This window comes from Microchirus variegatus (assembly GCF_963457635.1).
Source record: "Microchirus variegatus genome assembly, chromosome: 10".
NCBI classification, from domain to species: Eukaryota; Metazoa; Chordata; class Actinopteri; order Pleuronectiformes; family Soleidae; genus Microchirus; species Microchirus variegatus.
This window is the reverse complement of record NC_139811.1, coordinates 7937197-7964872: the sequence shown is the minus strand read 5'-3', so window position 1 is coordinate 7964872 and position 27676 is coordinate 7937197. Positions and strand designations below refer to the sequence as shown.

The 27676-nt window shown below is 38.3% G+C and overlaps 3 protein-coding genes across 3 annotated transcripts; all 3 read left to right on the top strand.

Moving 5' to 3' along the window:
- Nucleotides 1-1021: 1021 nt before the first annotated feature.
- pik3r6b (phosphoinositide-3-kinase, regulatory subunit 6b) lies at nucleotides 1022-9697 on the top strand (the record flags this gene model as incomplete). Its single annotated transcript, XM_083896528.1, has 17 exons — nucleotides 1022-1037; nucleotides 1213-1305; nucleotides 2488-2591; nucleotides 2673-2741; nucleotides 2826-2961; nucleotides 3656-3725; nucleotides 3813-3996; nucleotides 4162-4315; nucleotides 4408-4500; nucleotides 5522-5879; nucleotides 5971-6067; nucleotides 6159-6266; nucleotides 7518-7628; nucleotides 8108-8213; nucleotides 9235-9287; nucleotides 9364-9464; nucleotides 9553-9697. 17 exons carry the CDS (start codon nucleotides 1022-1024, stop codon nucleotides 9695-9697), a joined length of 1998 nt encoding a protein of 665 aa, XP_083752654.1.
- Nucleotides 9698-12805: 3108 nt separating this feature from the next.
- mfsd6l (major facilitator superfamily domain containing 6-like) lies at nucleotides 12806-14653 on the top strand (the record flags this gene model as incomplete). Its single annotated transcript, XM_083896125.1, has 1 exon — nucleotides 12806-14653. The coding sequence occupies one exon, from the start codon at nucleotides 12806-12808 to the stop codon at nucleotides 14651-14653; it is 1848 nt and encodes a 615-aa protein (XP_083752251.1).
- A 2457-nt stretch (nucleotides 14654-17110) lies between these two features.
- LOC310933105 (bMERB domain-containing protein 1) lies at nucleotides 17111-24222 on the top strand (the record flags this gene model as incomplete). Its single annotated transcript, XM_083896527.1, has 6 exons — nucleotides 17111-17186; nucleotides 19412-19532; nucleotides 22250-22323; nucleotides 23636-23750; nucleotides 23838-23902; nucleotides 24104-24222. The coding sequence occupies 6 exons, from the start codon at nucleotides 17111-17113 to the stop codon at nucleotides 24220-24222; spliced, it is 570 nt and encodes a 189-aa protein (XP_083752653.1).
- Nucleotides 24223-27676: the final 3454 nt, after the last annotated feature.

The window sequence follows — 27676 nt, the reverse complement described above, 5'->3', positions numbered from 1 at the left end:
CTTGTGTACATGTACACTATACATATTCCATTAAAAACCAGACATTTGCAGCTAGAATAGTCGTTTACCACATTAACATTGTAAAAAGTGTATTTATGATTCATTTAATGTTATATTCATTGAAAAAAAGTGTTTTTCCTGTAAAAATAAGGACGTTTCTAAGTCACTCCAGACTTTTGAACGGTAGTGTATATAAACAGTATGTAAACAGGATGCAGAATCTCTGAACATCAGCACAGTATAAGAGGTGCACTGAATTTCAGGTTTGTCCTGTAGCTGTAGCTGACGTCGAGGTGTGTCTGTTTGGGGGAATTTTTCTGTTATTTATCAGTGAAGAAGTTCTACATTCATGTCGCTCCTCTTATGCAGGGATTTTCACAGACGTCACCGTGCAGAAAACTACTTGAATACGACAGAGTACGTTCCATTAAGCGTGTGATATAATGAGTTATTTATTTTCAAGGGACAATTTGTTATGCTTTTAATGTTGCTTTTCTTTATATATATATATATATATACATATATATATATATATACATATATATATGTACATGTTGCACAGTCAGACAAATAAAAATCTTTTTTTTTTCAATTGCCTGTTGTCATTCTGTGTTCTCACCTTTCCTGTACTTCCTCTTCAGAGTTAATCACACCCTCTTTCAAACCATAACAAACTGTATCTGCTGCTGTGATAGTCTTTACCTCACAGGCAGCAGCAGCAGCAGCAGCAGCAGCAGGGGAGAATCCTCAGAGAGGAGAAGAAGAAGAAGCTTTTTTAAATGTACTTTTACACAGTTGGAAAAGGCACAAACTATAATGGTAAGTTTTGAAATTATGCATGGAGAGTTTTAACAGAAAGATGCTAATCTTATGTTCACAGCATTGTATTATGTCTTATCAATTAATTCCAGGTCTGACTTTTCAAAAACAACAACCGCATCCAAGCTGTTTGGCGCAAACAGCGTCCGGTGTGAAGTTGTGAATCCACCACACAGATTATCCTGAAAATAATCTCAAAGAGATGGTCGATCTCCCAGGTGAGTGAGTTTTTATCTATACATACTGTACTGTATATGTTTTTTATTTCCTCGTCAGATACCTGGAATCGCTGTGGAATTAAAAAACTTGTTTAGCTCGTTAAAGGCAGGAAGAGTAGAACGTGTGATGATCGCGACAACGTGTTTGACCTTGACCTACTTTTTTTCTTTTCAGCTGACGTCGGTCTCTCGGCTGCACAGTCCAGCCTGTGCAGCGACGTCCAGACTCTTCTCAAAGACATGAACAGCCGCTGCACTTCGCAGAAAGGTAGAGTGCAACAGCTGAGCCAATATATGGCACTTAAATAAGGAAATGAAGTTTTGTCACAACAGATTAACTGTGACACGTGTGTACACAGAAATGTAACTGATAAGATCAAAAAATCACCCAACCCTAAAACACATGAAGCAGAAAGAACAAAAGAGCTAAACAGAACTAAAAACAACAAAATCATCAGAGTGGCTGTTAGTCACCCATGAGGAAACACTGGAGAATAAAAGTTAGATTGTTGATTAAAGAGCAGAGAGATTGAAATGAGCTACGTACAGTAGATATTGAACAATACAGGTGGTAAAATATGTTGGGAAGTAAAATAAAGTAAACAGCGCATGCAAATATTAAAACAATATATCGTTAAAAATTAAAATTCCAGCAGTATTATACAGTATATACTAGATGTATATCACTGAAGTTCAGTCATGTATGAAGTACCTGAAATGGGCACTTGAGTAAAAGTACAAGTATCTTTACCAGAAATTGACTTTGGTAGAAGTTGAAGTCACTTTTTTTAAATAATATTACTGATCTTAAAATATATGACTGTAATTTTCTGATATAAATTGTAGTTTTAGAAATAAAAGTATTGACTGGAAGAAAGGTTTTTTTTATATAAGGGTTCTTGGTAACACTAATGGTTCCAGTAAGAACCATTTTGATCCAGAGAACCCTTTAAAAGCCCTTTCCTGAATAAAGGGTTTTAAAAGGGTTCTTGGTGGAACCCTCCAAAAGGATTCCAGGTGGAACCTTTTTGTAAAGGTTCTACCTGGAGCCAAAAAGGGTTCTCCTATGAGGACAAGCCGAAGAACCTTATATGGTTCTACTTAGCACTTTTATTTCTAAGAGTGTAGAAAAGCTCTATATAAATACAGACCATAATACCAACTCTTCTTCTTCTGATTTTATTTGGTCGTAGTTATTTAACTTTTGGCATGAAACAAGTACAATGTCACACAAAAATGTAAAACAAAGTTGACTTGACTGGCCTATCTATGTTTGTGGTTGCATAACCTGTTTGGAAGTTGCTAGGGTTTTTATAATGGAGACCATTTAGCTTAATTTTAATATTATAATAATAATAATAATAATAATAATAATTTAACGTTTCAATACGTATTGATTTTTTATTTTATTTTATGAAGAATTAAACATGAAAGGATCTCTGCTCTGCAGGATGGTCGAGATGGAATCTGGAGAAGAAGGTGGAGGCGGATCCGTCCTGTAGTGTGTCACTGATCCGTGTGTTGGTCAGAGAGCTGGAGAAGAAACTGAAAAAGGTTGGCTATAAAGTCTTATATATATATATATATATGTTAATAAAAAAAACGTTAATCTAATGTCTTTGTCATCTGGTATAGATCCATAACCTACATCAGCACATGCACGTCATCCCTATTCTGCACACGCTCTACTACGTCGTCATTCAGGTGAGATAAAGGCTGTAAAGAATGAATGAATAAAATATAGTATAGTATTTTGTGTTTTACTGATTTTGATTTTTAATCTTCCAGTCAGTTACCGTTATTCCCGCCAACCTTTACCAGAGAGTGTGTGAGTGTCTGTTGAAACTGTTGATTTTACCGTTACCGTACTCTGCTGTGGCTCTGAGCACTCTGCACAGCATCAGGATGGAAATGACCACACCAGGTATGACCTTTAGTTTAGTTTATATACTCATCTCTATACACAACCACCGTTTACGACACTTGGGGGGAAAAAACTGGCAGATACTTCGTCATAATTATGAGAAGAAGTCGTAATTTGAGATTTAAAGTCGAAATTATGATAGAAAGTCAAAAATTATGAGATAAAAGTAAAAATTAAGAGATAAAAGATCAAAATAATAGATAGAAAATCGTTATTTTGAGATTTTAAATTGAAATTATGAGATTAAAAGTCAAAATTATGAGATAAAAAGTCATAATTATGAGATTGAAAAGTCAAAATTATGAGATAGAAAGTCATAATTATGAGATTAAAAAGTCAAAATTATGAGATAGAAAGTCATAAATATGAGAAAAATTTCATAATTATTGAATAAAAAGTCGAAATTATGAGATTAAAAGTGATAATTATGAGATATAAAAGTCTTTTTATCTAAAGTTGACTTTAAAATCTCAACATTACGACTTTCTATCTCATAATTTTGACTTTTTATCTCATAATTATGATTTAAAATCTCAAAATTACGACTTTATTTCTCATAATTATGACTTTCTAGCTCATCATTTTGACTTGGTATCTGGCAGTTTTTTTCCCCATAGTGGTGGAAACAGGCTTCCATACATTAAACTCTGGTAAAAAAAAATAAAATAAAATAAAACACTTCTTCCTTGGACAGGCTCTTTATACACGAGGAGAGTCATTGCTGAGCAGAACTTGAGAAGTCAGCATTTCACCACGCAGGAAACGTGAGTAGTGGACTCTGTTTGTGTTGAGTTAGTAAATAAAAACATGGGAGTGAACAGTTTTATTAGAGTTTTTCTGGTTTCCTTCAGGGTGTTTGTGCTCGCAGACCCTGCTGTTTTTTCTCCACAGCTGGAAGCACAAGTCAGATCATCTTTGGAGGCGTCCAGCGTGTTCAGGGATGCAGTAACCATGGAGAGGAATGTGATCGTGCATGTGCTGCGGAAGGGACTGGGGACGGAATGTCAAAGCTCCAGACTGACTCACACTCTGGAGGTAAGAGGCTAGAATATAATAATGAAAATACACTGGAGAGATGGTTGCTGGAAATGGGCCTCTATACACCTATGTAGATATTCCATTAAAAACTGAAGTGAACCCAAACTTTTGAACGCTCCTTAATGCCCATACAGTCTGGTGATCTGTTTTGTGTATTTTCAGGCGTTAGAAGACAAAATGGTGGAGACATATTTTGAAGAAGTTGTACAAGCTGTGGAGCAGAGTATCAGACATGGTGCAGGCGGTGGTTATACGGAGTATTTGAACAAACTACAACACATACAGAGAGACGTCCTCACCGCCACCAAAGACTTGGGTGAGTGAACTTGAACAACTCTCTGCTGCTGAAGCTCAAATAACCAGTGACTGTTTTTTTTCTTACACTTTATCTTCCCTCTCTTTGCTCAGATTTAAACGAGACAGACTGTGGCTCCGTGTGCAGCAGGACGGTGTCCTATCCCGAGATCAAGTTCATCATGTGGACAAATGAAGTGGATCTATGTACGTATGAGTACGGTGGCCCTGAGGTGCAAAACACAAACGCAAATCACAAAATGCAAAACAAAAAACGCAAATGCACACAGTCTGTGTGTCCAATGAGTGACGACCCTGGTCGATCGCAGAAACCTGCCTTTTACATTTTGAGTTCATGTTTTTGCGTATTCTGATTTGCGTTTATGTTTTTTGATTTGCATTTGTGATTTGCATTTGTGTTTTTTCTTTTGCATTTGTGTTTTTTCTTTTGTTTTGCGTTTGTTTTTTGCGTTTGTTTTTTGCGTTTGTTTTTTGTTTTGCGTTTGTGTGTTTTGTTTTGCGTTTGTGTTTTGCGTTTGTGATTTGCATTTGTAATTTGCGTTTGTGTTTTTTGATTTGCATTTGTTTTGCGTTTGTGTTTTTTATTTTGCGTTTGTGTTTTTTATTTTGCATTTGTGTTTTTTGTTTTGCGTTTGTGATTTGCGTTTGTTTTGCATTTGTGTTTTGTTTTGTGTTTGTGTTTTTTGATTTGTGTTTTGTGATTTGCATTTAAATTTGTGTTTTGCGTTTGTATTTGTGATTTGCGTTTGTGTTTCTTGTTTTGCGTTTGTGATTTGCGTTTGTGATTTGCGTTTGTGTTTTGCACCTCAGGGCCACCGTATGTAAGAGACAGACACAAGTATTTAAAACTCATCTAAAAACTAGAGCTGCAACTAACGGTTATTTTTGTAATCGATTAAACCGTCAATTATTTTCTCGATGAATCGTTTGGTCCATAAAATGTCAGAAAACTTTTAAAAAAACATTGATCAGTGTTTGTCAAACCTGGAAATGACGATGCTCTCAAATGTCTTGTTTTTGTCCACAAACCAAAATGATTCAGTTTTAATGATTTCTTTGATATGTGGAGCAAATAAACCAAGACAATATTCACATTTAAGAAGCTCAAACAATCAGATTAACAGATTCATCGATTATCAAAATAGTTGACTAATTAATTTAGTAATCAATTAATAATCGATTAATAATACTGCATTATTCCTTGAAGATAATCTGCTGGCAAACTTCACCCTGAGATCCTGCTCTATCTCCAGCGACAAAGACGAGAACGACGACTACGGTGAGGGAAACTGTGAGGACAGCGAGGTCAAGAGACACCGGAAGGTCAGTTACAGTGATGACGCAAAGAAGTCCAGAAATTCCTCCCTCGCGTTCTCACGCAGAAATGCCTGCAGGAAAGGAAATTCAGCAGATAAATTGAGTCTAATGACGGCAAAGATCGACGGTTTCCCTGGAAGCTCTCCTGTCTTCGCGGAGGACGACTGCAGGCGACGCACGGCGAGAGTGGTGGTGATGGGGGACAACCGTGTGCTGGGGAGACTCACCAAGGCTTACCGCTCTATACGGTAAACAACGAGTAGTTTATCTAGCATGTACATGTACTTCCTCCTGTTGTAGTATATGTAGAATAAATGACTCTTGTGTATTTCACTACAGAGAAAGAGAATCCAAACATCTGACACTGACAAAGAGGCTCAACCTACAGTTGTACTACATCCCAGTCACAGATGTGGAGCCTCCTCAAAGTTCACCTGTGAGTGACACAAACACACACACACACACAGCTCAGAAAAGTGATGCCGACTGACGACTCAACTTCATCTATTTTTTTATGTCCCTTATAGGACCTCCCGTGTAGACTGTCTCTCTCCTCTTTATTGGGACGAACAGATCCGTGGTACAACAGCAACGTCAACAGCCTGAGAGCGGCCATCTCCATGCTGAATGGACAGGTAAGCTTTAGATTTATATAGTGACATATGGTGTTTATCATAGTCTACAGTGACCTGAGGTTATTCAATCCAATACAACTTTATTTATAAAGCACTAAAAACAACGACAGCTGAAACAACGTGCTGTACGTCATAGATAAATGAATCAAACGTGTGACCTAATAGACCTAAGAATAATAAATATACAGTAGAAAATATAAAAAACAACACAAATTTATAGGTTATACAATAAAACCCAATCCAAAGGGTAAAAATGGGTTTTAAGATGCGTTGTGATAGTTAATGAAAACTAACTAATAAAAAATAAAAAATGAATTGTGTGATTTTAAAACGAACTAAAATTGTTGTGAAAATGTGCTAAGTTTTCGTCTTTGGGTTGAGTTGGTTCATCTAAGTCCAAAAGTGTCCAAACTTTTTTTAAACAAAGGCCAGATTTCATAATATTACCTTAATGTAACAGTAAACTTTACATGTACATTCACAAATGCACTGTTTTATAATCATTTAATTTACATGGTTACAGTTATAATTCTTAAAGTGCAATGTAATCAAATCCAAGCCACACATGAGTGAAAAAATAAAAATAAAAATCTGCCTTTCTTTCACATCCGGAGTCAAATAACATAATAGACTAAATCTGTCACATGGATTTTGAGCCCATGTTCCAGACCATGAATAATACTAACTGTATGATGCATCACACTTTGCATCATACAGTTATATTTGATTGAGGAATAGTTGTTCATTTGTCCTAATATATTTTTTAGAAATGTCATCTTTTGCTGGGGTTTTTATGACACATACTTATGATGACTCAAACTAGCACTACAACTAATAAAAACTAAACTAAAAAATAAGCATTTCTCCAAAAAAATCGGACAAAACTAAATAAAAACAAGTATAACTTTGCAGTGACCTACATAGATGAGTCAAGACTCCTTCCAGTGTAGTGAGATAAAAGATAATAGTCAGCATGGTTAGGGTGATTATACCAACAGATACAACGAGTGCCAGCACCTGTTTACTTAGTCGCAAACCACTGTCACAAACATCCTCAGACACATTGTCCTCTGCAGTAGCTGCAGATTTGGGACCAGGAAACAAACATAATGGGTGATAATGTTAATACTGTGACATGTCTGGGTTTATAGCACTGCTTTCAAAACCTGCTCCCACGCTGATGCATGAGTGAGAGGATATATAAATATGAATATTTCCTCACTGTGTTTCCTCTGTGACGTCTGTCTGCAGGGTCATAATCACAGCGAGTCAGCGGAGCAGAACCACTTCCTGTTGGACACCCTGTGCTACTACCTTCGCTGTGGGACCAAACCAGTCCACCTACCGCTGTATTCTGTTAAGGTATCCAGGCTGGGTTTTCAGAATTATGTCCATGGACGCATCAGAAACACTTTTTTTTATCACTGAAGTAAAAGACAGAATAATGGAGTATTTATTTAGGTCCAATTGAATAATTCTCTATGTTTAACAGTGGATCAAGTGACCATAAATTAACAGATTAATAACTTTTTTATTTATTTCTGATTTTTCTCTCTCCATATCTCCATAGTTTTACAAACTCTTAGACTAATAAAGACCAATACAGCTAAAAGTAGAATAAAATCACTCCAAATGTCTTCTACAGACCTACGTGTTGAAAGTGTGAGTGATTGTGAAAGAAGCTGGTGACACTTTGCTGCATGTCATTTACCGAAAAGGCCAAAACAGATTAAGATAACGCTTTTTAAACACCTTTGACTGAAGCACAGGGCAGTGTACACTCTGATATCGTCTGTCAATGATTGATTGTTGTGCGTGTGCATGTGTGTGTGTGTGTGTAGATGACGCGGTCCAGCTGTGACGTGACTTCCGTGGTGGAGGAGGTGTTTGTGTCTCAACTGGAGGCCGACATCCCAGAGTTTAGACACCTCAGAGAGAGATTTTCAAGTATGTCGTCCCTTCAATCTCTTTTCTGTCATTGTGTGTGTGTGTGTGTGTGTGTGTGTGTGTGTGTGTGTGTGTGTGTGGATACTTTACTAAAGTGACGTGTTGTCATTGACAGAAGAACCCTCTTCATGCAGGAAGAAGTCAACCGTGGTGGTGCATGGAGGAGTCATCACAGTCAAATACACAGAGGTCATTGGTGTTATTATTATTATTACTGGTGCAGTGCCTGAGATTTTTCAGTTATGGTGATGCATGATAAGGAACTGAAAGGCTGACAGTCACAAAACAGCTAGCTACGCTGGTGCTAATCAAAAAATTTTTTAAATTGCGTTGTGCCTAATGAGGTTGCACAGTGTTTGTATTATGTTAGCCCTACACTAATGCTAATCGTAGCCTCCCTAGCTTACCTTTGGAAACAAGTTCGCCAAGTTAGCCGCAAAATAGTAGCATGCTAATGCTAAATAAATACATTCTCACGTATTGGTGAATGGACACCGACTTCGTCGTTTCAGTATCAGTAACACCATGTTCTGTGTTGAACTGTATGAAATGAGCCGCTGCCTACCCGTGACAATCCTGACGCGCTGTCAGCTGCCTGGTGTAGCGTGATAAATCGGCGAAAATTAAAATTACTCCATAAAACATGAAAACCAAGGATGCACACCATTGGGCCATGCTCAACCCATTTCCATAATTTTAGGGCAATCTGACTAACGGTCAGCAAGATACGCCCGTCACAGACAGACACACACACAGACACAACTTATGTTATATATAGATTGTTCTTTTCAGTATTATTTTTACTTATTTCAGTCATTTTTTACATCTTTTTCAGACCTCGTTGAGCAAAAGAAAAGTAGTGAGGGGAGAAGCGCCCATGTCGTGCGGTGTGGTTGTGACGTCAGAGCCTGCAGCTACAACAGCAGGTTGACCTTCCACATTGATTTTGAGTTCATATTCAGACCACAGTGTCCTGTCGATACTCTGAATATATGAATAACACAGTTTTACTTTGTTTCAGGCGAGGATTACCTCACTGTGCGTTTTGACAGTATGAACCCAGGCTGCAACACTGTAAGAAACGACTATATCTATATTTACTAATGTAAAACTGCTGTGCTTTGTAAACCTAACTCTGCTTTGGTTGTAGAAAATGAAAACCCAGAACATCAGCATCAGGACAATGGAGCACCGAACCCTCTCTGTGTGTCTGGACAAAGACTCTCGAAGGACATACACGGACGTCAAAAAGTAATTCACGACGCCAACATCATTTATCATATTTTGTTTTTCTCCTTGAGCCTGTGTTTAAAAGAAAGGTGACGTGGTTGCTTTGCAGATTAGAAATCTCCCCGTGTTTGGACCCAGGATGCAGCGTCCGCTCCATGTTCACCATCAGCAGCGAGCGACAGCTGCCGCTCAGCAAGTACCTGAACAAAGTGCTGTCGCTGCCCATCAACACCTTCACTGGTGTGACGCTCTGAGAGACACGGTCTCATGTGTACAAACAACCAATAATGTCACACACATTATTGTGTTAGCACTTCATTTTCAGTGTTACTGATATCTTTGTATCGTTGTGTATTTAATATAGAGCAGCCAGCTACTACATACAGTATCTGTGAATCTCTATGTGACCTGTTTTTGAAAGAGTTAATTCTAAACTATCAGTCATGTGATTTTAAAGGCACCATATGTAAGAATGTGGCCAAAAACAGTTACTACATTCAAATTCAAAATACAGAGGTCTTTTAGGTTCCGTTTTCTGACGTAACTGGTTGCTTGGCAGCTGAGACTCTACTGACAGCAATGATTGGTAGATGGCGGTAGGTGGCGCCACATGCCAAAACATGTTTTCAAAACATAAACATTATTTGCAGTCTGCAAAAGATATTTTCTTAATGCGAATATTTTGGCTGTACTGTTGTTGTTGGTGAGTTCAGTTTGAACATTATTCCTGAGTCTCTGTGACATATAAGGAGGATTTTATGGCCAGTTGCTTTAGATTTATTACATAATGCACCTTTAACTTTTTATACCTTGGGAAGTAAAAGCAGGGTCCTGGTTTTAATGTTTATTCAAAAAGGAACTTATAGAAAATGTATAAAATGACAGAGTGCAGCTATTTATAATTATAAAATGTACTTGACGTGCGACAAAAACAACTTCAGAATATCAAAAAAACATTTTGTTTCTAAACAGGTAACAATTTTGATACAAATTTTGGCAGATATTAAAAAACTTTTTTTAATGAAAAAAGTAATTTGTGATGAATATGTGAACATTTATTACAATCGGCCACTTTGTACATACATCTAAAGGATATTTTCATAGCAGTTTTTGACTGTCTTGTATAAAGTACCTTAAAGGGATATTTAAGTAAAAGTGCCAGAAAATGACTTTGGTAGAAGTTGAACTCTACCAAAACTTATATTACTTAAGTAAAAGTACTTAAAGTATATGACGTTTACTGTACTTAAGTATTGAAAGTAATTTTCTAATATAAATTGTAATTGAATGGCAAAACTATAGCGTAAAGCAGCTCATCAAGACTAGACAAGCTCTATATAAATACACACCATTACCAACTCTTTTTCTGATTTTATTTGGTAGTAACTAGTAACAAAGATAGGAAAATGTCGTGAAGTTAAAGTTGGTAGAAATATTAAAGTACAGATACGTGAATTATGTATTTAAGTACAGTAACAAAAGTATTTGTACTTTAGACTGCAACACTGTTTTTGGTTATGCTAGTTGCTAACACTGTTTTTTGGTTATGCTAGTTGCTAACACTGTGGTTATGCTAGTTGCTAACACTATTGTGACATAAACTGAACATGACATGTGATTAATGTGCTCAGTGACACCTGTGCTTTCCCTGTGAAAGCATGGTCAAAATGGCTGCTGTGGAAAAAGCCTTTTAAATATAAACTTATGTATATAATCGTCCTCTGATTGAGCTCTCATGTCACGTCATGGCCCTGGCGCACCAAGGCATCCATGTCGCTAGGGGGCGCTGTGGTCACGTAAACCGCCCGCAGGTGTAGAACCTGTGTAAACCACCTCCAGTCAAACGATATAACGTCCTCACTGCTGCGACAGTTGTTCTCCGCTTTCAACGTCACAAAAGTTCACATTTTGAACGCAGCGCAGAATTTAAAGATGGGAAATGGACCATGAGAGAGTGAAAGCGTCTGTGTGGCGACAGAAGATAAAAGGTAAACGTTTAAAGTTGTTGTTTTTTATCATATAAAGTTGACGTGGCGTGGACTTTTCTGCTCCACGCATCCAGCCTGACAGGTGTCACAAGTTCCTGCTTTATCTGCTAATAAAAACCGACACTGGGCTTATTATGTTTGCTTTAAAGTTAGCTTTTATGGTATTTCTATGTTTGTGACATATGTGATAAGTTTATCTGATATTTATTCTGTCCACCGAGGCCACAGTCTGTGTTTTAGTGACAAATAAATGAGTTAATTCTTCTACCACACGCACACAGGATCAAAGAGCTGTGTAAACAGGATGCACTGAGTCAAAGACAACAGAAGCTAACATGTCTGACACTGTTACACCTGTTTTTATTGAGTTTCACCTCTAAAACACGTGTTTTACACATAGATAGAGAGATGTTCAACATGTACATTTGTTTGAAAAGGAGTAGTATGTTTCTACCTCATTCCTATTATACACAACGACTACTATTACTGCTTATCCCATCACCAAATATTTACATATTTACAGTATTTTATACAATGTTCTTTATCTTCTCAGTTGTATTTATTTAAAATATGTACTTTGTATATTCTTTTAAACTGATTTGTGTTTTTTTTGGAAGTAAATATTATTTTGCGCTGTTGTAAACTGAATCACATCTGGTATGAAGAGCTTGTATGAAGCACTAAAATAATGACAATATAAATATATAAATAAAAAGACATTTAATGAAAGGTTTAATCATCTTTGTGAAATGATTATGATATTTTTATGACAACGATATAATTGAAATAGATTAATATATTAGAGATTACAGTCCTGGACGGTAGGGCCAAATATGTTATCCTGATAAAGAAAATTAAAAATTAAATCACACAATGTTGATAGTTATTACATTAAACTGGGCACTGAGTTAAGTTTTTGGACCATAGTGTTTTTTTGGACATGTTTGGCTTTTATCACCATAACTCAAAAAGTAAAAGACTGATTTGGATAAAATCTAGGTTATATCTTAAGAAAAATATATATAAGTTATTGGTAATGATGTAGGGAACTGTGTGGTCTGGCCAGAGGTTTGCACTTTGCAGAAAACAAAACAAAAACTCTTGTTAAATGTCCGTCTTCAAGCATTTTTGCACAATTTAGAAACATTATACATTGAAACATAGCTCAATCCTGAGTGATAATTACAAACAAAAAACACTGATACCTGTAAGGTTTTTATTACTACGGAGGACATAATAATTATTATTATTGTTTATATTACCTGTGTTAACTTGTCCCTCTCTGTCTGTCTGTGTCTCTCAGTTTGAATTCAGCGACTTGCTCCATGTGAAACCCCCCCCAGCAGAGACTGAGCTCTGCCCAGCACGACGATCATGAAGAGGAACAAGCAGATCGACATCAGGCGTGCGCTCACGCTGTCCAGCATCTTTAATTTCCTGTGCTCCTGCTCCAGAGGATGCGTGCTCCCCTTCCTCACGCTGTACTTCAGACAGCTGGGCCTGACACCAGCCATGACGGGCATCATCATGGGCACCAAACACCTGATCAGTCTGGTGTGGAGCCCCACGGTGAGCATACTGTCCAAGCACTACAACAAGAGGCGCGTGGTTATAAACGGCTCTCTTTCCTGTTCAGCAGCAGTCGCTCTGATTCTGCTGCTCGTGCCGTCGTCTGGTGTTCACACGCAGAGCAGCATGTGCAGCGTGTCCAATGTGAGCAGCAGTCCAGCACAAACTCTCAGTGATAACCTGCTCAAGAGCACCATTGGACCTGAACCATCTCTGACTAAAACTCACACAAAAGGTGTTGTTTCCCAGCCTGGTGAAACAGAACCTGCAAAAACGACGACCACGGAGGCAAAGTCTTCTCCTGTAGTGATGAGCAAAACTCCAAATATTCAGCATGGCGATGAATCCAACACTCAGCCTATACGGGAGACTGTTTCTGTGTCGGTCAATGACAGCGTTCACGAGCCAAGTATCAGCACCTCTGCTGTGCGTCACTCTACCAACTCCACTGTAGCTGCAGCGCGGATTAAGAGGTCAAACGGCAAATCAGGGTCTAAGAAACGTCCGGAAGAAAAGACGCCGGAGGAAAAGGAGGAGGAGGAGAGACGTTTTGAGTTTCTGGGCTACCTGAAGGTCATGGACCCTCTGCACCAGCTCTTCTTCTTGATCCTCATCATCGTCTCGGTGTGGGAGGCTCTGTCGGCTCCTCTGGAGCGGACGGCAGACGACGGACTGTACGAATATCTGGATTTCGCCGATGCGTCGGACCGCTACCGCAGCTCCGGACTTTGGGCTTTACTTGGAGCAGCGTGCGGGGCCGGAGGAGCAGGGTTGCTGGTGAGCCAGTTGCCCTGTCTCATTGCTGGTGGTCAAACTCCCCGAAGCATGGTGCATTTCTACTGCTACGCTGGTTTTGCAGCTCTGGCCCTGCCTGCAGCAAACTACCTCCCCCTCCACCTGAACAAGAAGCGAGACCGGGCCAGCGGGCTCCTGAAAGCCCTGCAGCTGGTGAGCGGCTCCCCCCGGGCTATGCTCTGCACTGTCACCACCCTGTTGGTCGGGGCAGCAGGTTCTGCTGTGGATAACTTCCTCCTGTGGCAGATGCAGGATCACGGCAGCACTGAGCTGCACATGGGTTTGTGTGTGGCTCTGGCTCTGCTCTCACAGGCCGCCTTCCCTCTGCTCTCAGGACGAGTGTCCAAACTCCTCAGCTCGGGGAAGGTGCTGGCAGTGGCGTGTGCAGTTCTCAGCTTGCAGTGCCTTTATTTCTCCTTCCTTTGGGGAGCCTGGGCTGCACTGCTCGCCCAGATGTGGACTTGCTTCAGCAGCGGCGCCCTCTGGTGGGCTGTGAACGCCCAGTGCGAGGATGTGGCCACGCCAGAGGCCGAGCGGAGCGTGAGGAGGGTCTACAGCGGTCTGACCCTGCACCTGGGGGGCAGCCTGGGGAGCTTTGCTGGAGGGTATGCGGTGCAGACGTTTGGACTGGCGTGGCTCTTCAGAGGAGTGGCCGTGGCTCTGGCAGCGTGGTGTGTGTGTCTGCTTCTGCTGCAGTGGAAGGCCCCGCGACAGCGCAGGATTAACTACTCTCGACTTTTGGCCGCCAACGCCAGCGAAGCCAGTGACTCTGAGTCGGAGCAGGAGAGGGACTGGCTCGATAAAGCGTTTGACGACGACACGGGCAATAAAAGATACGGGAGGAGGATAAACCACTGATTATTAATCAGTGGATTTAGACGTGGATCTGAACTTGTTATATCTGATCCAGCCATCTTATTACCTTATTAACACATGAATGTGTTTTACTGACAAAGTTAGGAAATTCACATTTGTAAAAAAAAGCAAAAACAAACAGATAAACCAATAAGTAGGTAGTGGGATTACATGTGGGTGGAACAAGGACCTCGACACCACCCAGCAGTCTTTAGCAGCTTAGACATCTTGACAATAAAATCCCGGGAATCCTCTCTGACAGTGAGTGTAAAAACAAGACAAGTGTGCACAAGGTGAGGCTGAATTAGCCATGGCATCCAGTTTCACCACACCCAACAATACACTGTCTGCTGCTCCCAGTCTTTAAATTTGTTTCTTGGACATTTCTTATACACAATATTAATTTTTATTCTTGAAGTAACTCTTTCCTTTTACAAACAAACCATACACCCCAGTAGTTTGATATAGTAGCCAATATGGGGTTACGTGTGTTTCCCAGAGACACATCGGGGATTGAATCCCACACCTTCTGGTTCAAATATGACCTGCTCTCACACTGATCCATATCTGTTCCTTGTGAAATGATAAAATAACAATGATTAATTTAAATTATTGCGTATTTAACTGCAGTAAGGTCTTTTTTTTCTGATGTGTAAGGAAAATATATCAAAGATATTTTCAGTCTCTAGATTTGTATGAAAGTACAAATGAAAATTCAGATATGACCTATTCCGCACTCCTGTGCGTTCACATCACAAAATTTCCTGCCTTTTTCCTCCATTGTCTTTCACATAAGTCTCTATCATAATGGCACATACTGTGAAAAGGTATGATTTAGTTCCTGCTGGTTGTTGATAAATGTTCCTGCTGCATCAGAGTTTAAGTGCAGGCAGCTAAGAATCAATGTTTGCTGCAGATAAACAGACTAAGGTAAATGTAAATACATTCGGGGGAACAATAGAGGCTCTGTGCGTCAGTTATTGTAAGCTCCCTCCTCCTGTGTGTCTTGTGTTTGGCTCGTATGCCTGCAGATCTGCAGATGCTCCTGCAGTGTGAGGACTCTTCATACCTGAGGCAAAGGTGGAGCTCCTTCATACACATTCACAACAGCTGAACTCCATCACAGACACAGAATGGCAGATGTCAGTCAGTCTGTTCTTCTCTCCAGTCTCTGCGTTGCTTTATAAATACATTAGGTCAGTATGTAATATTTAATGTTGTCTAATATTATGAACTGTTTATGCTGTTTCTCTGACACTCATCACTCGCCCGTTTCTGTTTTTTTGTTCCCTTATTTCAAATAAAAAGCTCAAAAAAGGTCAATAACACATTATTGTCACTCTGTCTCTCTCTAGGTCAAGGGTCTCAAACTCAAATGACCTGGGGGCCAATGTGCATCTATTGTGGTCAAGATGGGGCCGACCTAGAGAACAAAAAGTGGGGGAAAAGAACCAACTGTTCACAATATTGCATCATGATGTCACACGAATACTTAATAATAATACTATTTATGATGCAAAATTAATGTATTAATATCAAAAACAGACATTTATTTTAAATTACATAAATAATAGTGTAATTAAAATTTGTGCCATTCGTGGCTCGGCCCCATAAGCGTATTTATATATGTAATTGAATGTTGTATATGATGCATTTAATAGTGGGATAATTATGACCAAATGTCTTATTATTACTGTTATAAAAACATTGCTAGCAAACATATATTATATTATATCACCTCGCTGACAGCTGTGCCTCAGCTAAACACTGTTTAAAAGACGCTGAGGTCGTGGGTCATGTTTTCATTATCACATGATATTAAGTGGGGGGCCGCATAAATTATCCGCATGGTTAATAATCAAAATAATATATTTTTTTTTAAATGTTTAAGCTCTTTAAACAACATGGTATTTTTAATGCTAAAATAAAATGTACAAATGTACTCTTTTACAAACAACTATAGCAAAACACATTATTATTTCTTGATTAAGATGTTTTTACTTGCATTCCTGAACAGAAACACAATATAGTTTAAGTAATTGAAAGTTCTAATTTATGACTTTTCAGAGAAAACTGGCTTGAATATGGTTATAAAAAGGTGAATTTCGTTTGTTACTTGCCAAATAAATAACAAAAGCATGTTTAGTTTTAAGATTAGAGTTAAAAGGTTTCTAAAATATCTATGTTTTCTCGTTTTTAATAACCTAATAAATGTGTCGCTCTGTATGTAAGGGCCTGTGTCTGTCACTAGGTGGCGCCTCTGAGCCCAGCTGAGCTCCATCAGCTCGAGCACACTGTCAGATCCAGTGAAGCTGCTCTTGTGTTCACAACATCTGTCCTCACTCCTCTGAATGTGACTATGCTGCTTGGACACGTTGTGATCTTTATTCTCACGCCACTCCAACATTTGTTGTTTTAATTGTTTTTCGTTGATAAAAGACAAACCACTTTGAAGAGAATATGGAGGAGGAGAGAAGAGCGTCTCAACAGTACGGAGCTCTGGAGAAAGAAGAGGAAGGAGTGATGGAGAAATCAAGTGAGTTTTTTTACAAGAATTAATTCACTGCAACTGGATATGAGTCATGTGACACTGTGTTTATTAAAGGATGAGAGGAAACGGCAGCATCAAGTTTATTAAAGCTGCAGGTCAGCAGGTGCCGTATCTAGGTCTAATGCTCCGGGGTTGAAGCCCCCTCTTGAATCAGTTACTTGAATTTAAAGGTGCATTCACACCACTTCTTCTTAATCCAACCCTGGATTGTTTGCTCGGAAAGTCTGGTTTATTTGTGGAGGTGTGAATGCACATCAGAGAAGTAATAATGATAATAATAATAATACATTTTATTTATAATGCACTTTTCAGCAGAGATCTCAAAGTGCTACAGGTTAAAAACAAAGAAGATGAGCAGTTTTAAGGTAAAAGATAAAGAAAAGAAACGAGTGAACTCTGGTCCACCTAGATCTTGGTTTGCTTCAAGTGAACCAAATTCAGATATTGGACTACAACACAGGGCATTGTGGGTAAATGCAACCAAAACATACAAGCATGTGTGTGTTTAATTTATGTCAAAAACATGTTCAACCCTTTAAATGCTAAATTCATGGGGAAAAAAATTATAATCATCACAGTATTAAACTATTAATATTAATTGAAATGAGTCCAAAGATGAGAAAATGAAAAGAAATGAATGAAAAATTTTAGCTTTTTTCCAAAGATGTGGATAATTTCTCTAATTTGTACCATATTGCACTGTTACATGGAGAATTAACACCGTATTCTTTTTTTTTTATTGCTTTATTGTTTCATTTACTGTATTCTTTTCCAACTTTTGTGTTATTCCCAATGAACAAGCCTATTTTGTTTTTTTACTGTATCAGACACATGTATTACTTCCATTTTTCGAGCATCTTAAGGCTGTAAACATTATTACAACTGTATTCTATAACTGTATCTAAATGATATGCAGGCGTACGACTACACAAACACACTGTGTAACAAGGTCTTGTACATGTTTTCACAAATGCTGTAATTCTTTCTTAGAAGAAAAAAAGGAAGGGTGTGTGTGTGTGTGTGTGTGTGTGTGTGTGTGTGTGTGTGTGTGTGTGTGTGTGTGTGTGTGTGTGTGTGTGTGTGTGTGTGTGTGTGTGTGTGTGTGTGTGTGTGTGTGTGTGTGTGTGTGTGTGTGTGTGTGTGAGTGCATGTGATAATCCACAAAGAAACACGGTTGGTTTGCAGAGGTTGTGTCTGTGCAGCTTTGTAAAGCCTGTGGTTTTTCAGAATATATACGTACACACACACATATATATATATATAAGCAATTATATGTGTGTGTCATTCACACATGGTCAGATAATTAAGCGGCGGTCAGAGCGTTGCTGAGTGACTCATCACTCGTGGTGAAGAAGAAAAGGCCACAGAGACTCAGAGCAATCAGAGCTGTGAGCAGCGTTAAAGCAGCGTGGTGAATATGAACCAGGGTCTGTGGTCATTCATGTTCACAGATCAATGTTTCACTCACTTATTCATACTCTTTGTCCATGAGCTGATATTAACATGTGATGTATTGCATTTTACGGTGGCCCTGAGGTGCAAAACACAAACGTGAAATCAAAAAACACACAAAAAAAAGTTTTTGTTTTCTGTTTTTGCGTTTGTGTTTTTTGATTTGCGTTGGTTTGTGTTTTTTGATTTGCATTGCGTTTGTGTTTTTTGATTTGCATTTTGTGTTTGATTTGCGTTTGTGTTTTGTGAATTGCGTTTGTGAAAAAGAAATGAAAAAACTAAAGAAAAAAAACACATTTGCGTTTTTTTATTTTGTGTTTGTGTTTTTTTATTTGCGTTTGTGTTTTTTCTTTTGTGTTTGTGTTTTTTTTATTTTTTGTGTGTGTTTTTTGATTTGCATTTGTGTTTTTTGATTTGCATTTGTGATTTGCGTTTGTGATTTGCGTTTTTGTTTTGCGTTTGTGTTTTTTGATTTGCGTTTGTGTTTTGTGATTTGCGTTTGTGTTTTGCACCTCAGGGCCACTGTAGCATGTATTACTTTTTAGGTTTATTAACAGTGGAGGATGTTTTTGTCCAGAAAGAACCTGGAAAGCAGAATAGGTGCAAAATATCAGCTATTATTGCATTTTATTACAAGTTTGACACAATAGTCAAATACTATGCTAAGCTGGTCCTAATGAGGAAATGTAATCAAACCCAATGTTGTCATTATTATTCTCAGTAAAACATTAAGACTGTGTTTTTGTCGTGTCTTTCAGCCGAGGACGTCGTCTCTATGGCCGACTCCACCATGACCGTAGAGGACATCGAAGGAGAGCTGGGCAGGATCGAGCGCATACGAGACGTCCTCGTACGAAGAGAATCGGAGCTCAGATACATGTAATGTATCACGTCATCATGGTCCCTCAAAATAGCCAGTGTTTTTGGGTGTAACACTGCAAATTTGTCATTCACATACACATAACGTGTTTTTATATAGCTCTCTATCATCCATATTTCCCACACTGCCATCACAGTGGTCGTGCAATGGGGCAATTTGAGATTCTGCTTCTTGACCAAGTGGATCATTGAAGCTACTGTGACATCACATAATGTTGTACTGTCACTTAGAGAGAAGCTCTGCTGTGAATCCACCAAGATACTGTTTAAATTCTCTAAAGGAATGAGAAACTGTCAGCTTACAAGACTGCATGAGAACACACACACACACACATGCTTCTCTCTCATCCTTGCTTTTAATTATTTTACACTTTTTCTGTAGGGACCGTCGTCCTCATTATTTTGACACACACGGATGGAGGTGGGAGCTCAGGGAGCGACAACAGTGATCAGCACTGGATGATGTTTTCGTGCGATGACTCAGAGAAGCAGATAATAATAATTGCTTCTTCTTTTTTTTCTGTCAAAGCCTCCACATTCACCAGTCTGATGAGTTGTGGATCACAGTGACACACGTGTCAGACATCATGATATGTTGTCGTACGATTCATCATCATGTGTTCACCCACACTGATGTCCTCCTTGTCCCTGCCTGTGTTAAATGATGTATTATGCGTTCACTTTTAGGTGTTTATCACTATCTTTTTTTAAGCCTGGCCAGTTTTTATTCCCTGTATTTTTAAACACATATGTCACAGAGACTCAGGAATAATGTTCATATAACAAACTGAACTCACCAACAACAACAGTACAGACAAAATATTTTCATTAAAAAAGACATTTTGCAGACTGCAAATCATGTTTATGTTTTGAAATCATGTTTTGGCATGTGGCGCCACCTACCGCCATCTACCAATCATTGCAGTCAGTAGAGTCTCAGCTGCCGAGCAACCACGGGTTGCCAGTTACGTCAGGAAACGAAACCTAAAAGACCTCGGTATTTTGAATTTGAATGTAGTAACCGTTTTTGGCCACATTCTTACATATGGCACCTTTAACTACAATACCGATGGCAACTCACTGAATAAGCTAGCAGACACAAACTTTCACATAGCTAGACATTAGCCTGTCACGTCAACGATACTGGCTAAACACAGTTGCTAACTTGACAAATTAACATGCTGATGGTCCTTTACGTATCCTTTAAATCTATGTAATAGTTGGAATAATATTGTTCTACTTTAAAGTTATCTATTACAACTAGAAGCACGTTGCTTTAGCTTAGCTTAGCACCAGGAGTGGAATGTGGCGTCCTGGAGAGACATTTGCTCTTAAGTCTTTTTAAAGGGACATTTTAAAACGCTTAACGTTATGTGAAAAAAACTAAAATACAAATATTTTTTCTTCTGAAATCTTGCTTTATGTTTGCCTTATCTGTCAAACTGGTTTGCAGTCATGCATAAAGAAAAATAATGACTTGGTGTCGACGTATGAGTCATCCTAGAAAACACGCTGAACTTTATTAAACCGGCAGGTCTCAGTTCGTATTTTTTAATCAGCTCTTTCTCCTCCTGTAACCACAGCCCACTCACACACACACACACACACACACACACACACACACACACACACACATGCAAACACTCGTGTGTGTGACCAGCCGCCGATGTTTTTGGAAATGGCTATCAGAGCTAGACGAAGAAATGAGATGTGATGGTATCAGTGTGTGTGAGGCAGCTGTGTTCGTTCACCTCATAAACTGAGTCTGAGTCTAATAAGCTCGCACAATATTATCACAACCATGTGACTGATGTATTGATAGTACATTTTATATCAGAAAAAGACTTTTACTTAAAGGTGCATTATGTAATAAATCTATAGCAATGGGCCATAAAATCCTCCTAATATGTCACAGAGACTCAGGAATAATGTTCATATAACAAACTGAACTCACCAACAACAACAGTACAGACAAAATATTTGCATTAAAAATAATCCTTTGCAGCCTGCAAATCATGTGGCGCCACCTATCGCCGTCTACCAATCATTGCAGTCCGTAGAGTCTCAGCTGCCGAGCAACCACGGGTTGCCAGTTACGTCTGAGCTACAATGGCGGGGAAAACGAAACCTAAAAGACCTCGGTATTTTGAAATTTGAGTGTAGTAACCGTTTTTGGCCACATTCTTACATATGGTGCCTTTAAGTAATATTATAAAAAATGAAAGTGAATTCACCTTCTATCAAAGTCATTTTCTGCCTCTTTTACTCTATTATCCCTTTAACCCTTTAAGGTTCTACTCAACCATTTGGTCGACCACACTTTAAGTCACTATATCTTTGTAAAATGCATCAAGCTGAACTCACTAACACTTAATGTGACTTGTTCTGAATGTTGTACTTTATGAATTATGCAAACCAGGTTTATTATGAACAGACGTCTCAACCGTTTGGTAGAGGCCTGTATCTGAAATATTGTAGGGTCTAATTAAAAAAAAATATATATATATATTTTGATTTTCGTTATAGTTATAAGAAAATAAAATAATAAGAAATAATTCTCCCTTTGCTTTTTTCTTGGTGTGTACCTTAAAGGGTTACGATACTTTATGCAAGACAGTTTGAGGGCAAAACCTGACAATAAGATCAATGTATTCTTTAATTATGTTAATTCGGGGATCTAATTTAATTAATTGCACTTGTGTGTTTTTCCCCCTCAGGATGGACGACATCCAGCTGTGCAAAGAAATCACAAGGTTGAAGGAGGAGCTGCAGAAACTGGTCGCCATTCCAGGTAAATAAATAAATAAAAGGAAACAGTTGCCACATTTTAACCTGCACTTAAACCTGCATTTTAAGGATTTTAAACAAGTTAAGGAAGAAATCGTCACGTTCTTGTGTTCGTTTAAGGGTTAGATGATGACACCTCCTCGCATGTGGAACGACGTTACTGTGGCAACTAAACGGAGCAGTAGCTTCGGTAACAGCAGAGCAAAAACCCCACAAACAGCTGTACACTGTGAAATCGTACGCCTTGCGCTATAATGTCAAACTATTAAAATGAAATGTCAACAAACATCCACAGCTCACTGAAGATGAATGTGACTGTGTTTAGTGATCACCTGAGTTTTCCTCTTGCTCCATCTGTATGTTTATTAGGCTTTAGGACCTTTTCTAGCATAAACACTGACTTTGTCAGGACCAGTAGTCCTCATGGAGACCAAAACCTGGTCCTAATGAGGCAGAGGAACTGCTTAGAGCAAAGATTTGAGTTGTGGTTACATATGTGCATGTCTTAAAACCTATCTTTGTGATGACATATTGACCTTATGAGGACATTTTTGACTATATGTTTATTTATATCATTTTTAACTATAACAGGCTTTTTGAGAACTTAGACCTGGTTTTAGAGGTAAGGGTTAAAATTAGGGTTAAGGTTAGGCACTTAGTTGTGATGGTGAAGGTTATCAACAACTTTAAAGGGGATTATTCAGGGTTAAGTCCTGGTTTTAGGGTTCAAATTGGGTGTAGGTTAGGGTAATGGTTGAGGTTAAAGGTGCCATATGTAAGAATGTGGCCAAAAACAGTTACTACACTCAAATTCAAAATACCGAGGTCTTTTAGGTTTCGTTTTCTGACGTAACTGGCAACCCGTGGTTGCTCAGCAGCAGAGACTCTACTGACTGCAATGATTGGTAGATGGCTGTAGGTGGCGCCACATGCCAAAACATGATATCAAAACATCAGAGTTCAGTTTGTTATATGAACATTATTCCTGAGTCTCTGTGACATATTAGGAGGATTTTATGGCCAGTTGCTTTAGATTGATTACATAATGCACCTTTAACAACAACTTTAAAGGGGATTAAGTCATGGTTTTAGGGTTCAAATTGGGATAGGTTAGGGTAATGGTTAAGGTAAGGCACTTAGTTGTGATGGTTAAGGTTAAGGTAACGGGATATTGTACGTATTATTCCTGAGTCTTAGATGAATATCCTGCTGATTGGTATAGTTATTATTTTACAATGACTAAACACTATACTGAGGCATACTAAATATAGTCTTTAGTAATTCTAATCAAAACACACATTGTGACTGTTTAACAGACAGGGACAAGTCCACGGAGGACAGGGACAAAGAGGAGGAGCTGCTGAGGCAAATCAACAAGCTGGTGGAGACCAGAGACTTCCTGGTGGACGACGTGGAGTTTGAGCGGCTGAGGTGAGCCGAGAAAGAAACTCGGTTAATAATATCAATCCATTCATTGGTAAAATAAACTAAACGCTGTCCATGTGTGCTTCTTCTCAGGGAGAGAGAGGAGGACAGAGAGATGGCCGCTTTTTTACAGTCCAAATTTCCCAAGGCTGCAAAAGGTGAGTCAAAATCTGTGTTTGCAGTCAATCTCTGGTGGTTTTTTTGAAGAATAACGTGTGTGTGGATCTGTGTACGATGCACCAAACATTCCTTACAGAGAGATTTCGAGGAGGTTGTTTGGTGGATTTTATTCCCACGATGCTAAGCTCAGGGGGTGTGAGATCATAATGATAACATGATAACTGTCCTTTTCCTATCAGGTGATTTGGAAGATCAAACGGTTGCGTCCAAATCCAAGCACACGTCGCCGCCGTTTCTCTCTAAAACTGGACTCACGTTAGTGAAAGACTGCTGCGGCTTCGCCTGCTCCGTCATGTGACTCGTGTAAAAGCAGAGGACAGAGAGACGCGTGGACACGTGAGCGTCCTGCAGTGCTTTCATGTGTCTACGTTTATGCCTGAAGGATTAGCTGCATACTCCTAAATGGATAATAAGTGTTATATTATTATTATGTGTGTTTTAGTTCTGTGAAATACTGTGATTATAATGTGTTGTAGTATGTGACTGTTTTATTTTCTATTTCAGACGTTATTACAAACTGTCCTCTGAATAAGCTAATGTGATAAAATGTGATTTATCCTGCTATATAAGTGAACATGTATGTGATTATAGTAATTGCCTGCTATTTTTTTTTTGTAACTGTTACTGAAATAAAGAAGTTTTATTCTTGCTTTCGAGAGTTTCCCCTCATTTCCATATCGTTTCACTTTGTTCATGTGCTGACTGTGACCATTGCTGCTCTTTATATGGGTTTGTTACAACTGTATTAAATTCACAGAGTTACAACTTGTACTTTTACTACATAAAGAGTTCAATGTTTCAGCTGCACTTGAAATTTACCATCATAATAGTCGGCATCGCCCTGAACAAGGATCCGTTGAAAATATTTGCAAACCTCTTGAGGAATAATTTTAATGAATTTTTGAAATTCAGGAAATGATCAATTTGCCCTGATGCACTTTGACAGTGAGCTGACTTTCTTTACAAAAACAAAAAGTTTCTCGGAATAAGTTAAAATTTACCATCATAATAGTCGGCATCGCCCTGAACAAGGATCCGTAAAAAATATTTGCAAACCTCTTAAGGAAATTTTTTTATGAATTTTTGAAATTCAGGAAATGATCCATCTGCCCTGATGCACTTTGACAGTGAACTGACTTTCTTTACAAAAACAAAAAGTTTCTCAGAATAAGTTGAAATTTACCATCATAATAGTCGGCATCGCCCTGAAAAAGGATGCATTGAAAATATTTGCAAACCTCTTAAGGAATAATTTTAATGAATTTTTGAAATTCAGGAAATTATCCATCTGCCCTGATGCACTTTGCAAATAGTTTTAATGAAGTAAAAAGATGTTAATTTTACAGTAACATAATGGCAACCCAGCTGCCAGTTCTTTGCTGTATTTTTTACAGGAACATTTCTAACAGTGTTGTACACACAGGCGTGTTTTCTCTTCTATTCACACAGCAGTTGATAAAGGCCGTCACAGCCGGCTGCAGATACACAGCCCTACACACAGTCTTTCATTTACAGCCCAGAGAAGACTAATCAGGGAAGCTGCACACTGTGAATATGGACAAGTAACCGCCAGCCCACGCTCTAATTGGCCACTATATGTGATAAAGCAGCTTGTTCTTGTACAGTATGCAACACTGGCAGAGACAATGGGTCCGTGAGGAGATATCAGGCACCAATTAAACTGTCCTTTCTTTTGTTTTTCTTCCCCTCTCTCTATCACTCACTGTTTCTTTTCTGTCCTCCAGCAGTTTACATTTTTGTTTCCCCCAGGAAATTGTGTGTGACATTTACCCCGAGGGGAAAGTAAATGAAAGATCACAGTGTGGGAAGATGTCAGCAGCTGGGAAACAGGGCAGAATGATGAGAGAGGAAGTGAAGGAGGGCGATCTTTGAGATGGCTGTGAATCAAATAGTCTTATTGTGGCAATGGCTGTCGCATCAGGAAGTTGACGGGGGGAAAACCCTGAACCTTTTTCTTTTCTTAAAACAGGATGTGCATCCTTCACACATGGCTGAGAATATGTATTAAAAAAAGTACAACTGTGAGGTAAAGACTTATGGAGGAAAAACAGATGATTATCCTTTGTCTATTTTATTATAATATTTGCAGTTATTATATATATATATATATATATATAAGTGGTGATTTGTACTGTTATATCAAATAATGAGTCACACATAAGCAGTTCTTGATTGTGGCCACTGGAGGGGAGTAAACACTCATAGTTTATAGTAGTATGTAGTTAACATGTTTACTCTCAAGGCATAAACTAACACACCCAGTCAGAAACATCCTATATTAAATCAAATCATAAAATAAAAAGCAGTGTTTTACTGATTCTAATTAAAATATATCATTATCGTATATACAGTATATATATTGGTATAATGAGCAGAACTGATCTAAACAAAGGTGGGGCTGAATATAAGCAGTTAGAGGAAATGCATGTGTGTGTGTGTGTGTGTGTGTGTGTGTGTGTGTGTGGGGGGGGGGTGTGTGTGTGTGTGTGTACGGAGTGAGGACATTTTGGTCGGTCCTCACTTTGTTTTCATTGAAATCACTTCCTTAGGTTGCTATAACATGCTATATTGTTTGTCCAAAAAAAAAAAAAATCAAATTTTGGACGACATAGTATATAGTATGACTTTTTTTGTCAAATTTTGGACCAAACATTTTGCGTCACATTTTTTGTCACATTTTGGACCAAACATTTTGGGTCCAATTTTTTTTTTCAAATTTTGGACCAAAAATTGTGCGTCAATTTTTTTTCAAAATTTTGACCAAAAATTGTGCGTCAATTTTTTTTTTCACATTTTTGACCAAATATTTTGGGTCAAATTTTTTTTCAAATTTTGGACCAAACATTTTGGGTCAATTTTTTTTTTTCAAATGTTGGACCAAAAATTTTTGCGTCATTTTTTTTTTAAAATTTTGGATTAAACATTTTGGGTCCAATTTTTTTTTCAAATTTTGGACCAAAAATTTTGCATTAATTTTAACCCAAAATTTTGGGTCAAATTTTTTTTCAAATTTTGGATGACAGTATAATATGACGTTTTTGTCAAATTTTGGGTTTTTTTTTTTTTTCAAATTTTGGACCAAACATTTTGGGTCAAATTTTATATATAAGTAGTTATTTGTAATTGTGTTGATTTATAAAGTGGAAATGCTGGTCCTCACTTTGTCAGCTCTTTTACCCGGTCCTCATGCAGCAAGTACAAGAATGTGTGTGTGTGTGTGTGTGTGTGTGTGTGTGTGTGTGTGTGTGTGTGTGTGTGTGTGTGTGTGTGTGTGTGTGTGTGTGTTTCTATGCTGGAATATTACCTGACCTGGATTTTTCATCAGTGGGAATATGGGAGTTGATGATGTGTTAAATATTTGTATTAAAAAATATATTTTGCAGACTGCAAAAACATGTTTATGTTTTGAAATCATGTTTTGGCATGTGGCGCCACCTACCGCCGTCCAACAATCATTGCAGTCAGTAGAGTCTCAGCTGCCGAGCAACCACGGGTTGCCAGTTACGTCAGAAAAACGAAACCTAAAAGACCTCGGTATTTTTTTTTATTGAATTTGAATGTAGTAACAGTTTTTGGCCACATTCTTACATATGGCACCTTTAAAATCGAAATATTCACAACTAATTCAAAAAGCACAAACACATGATGTCAAACAGGATGTCCCTGTATATATATATATACATGTATATATATGAGAATGTGGGGAATGATATACTCGTGGCACCTGTCCC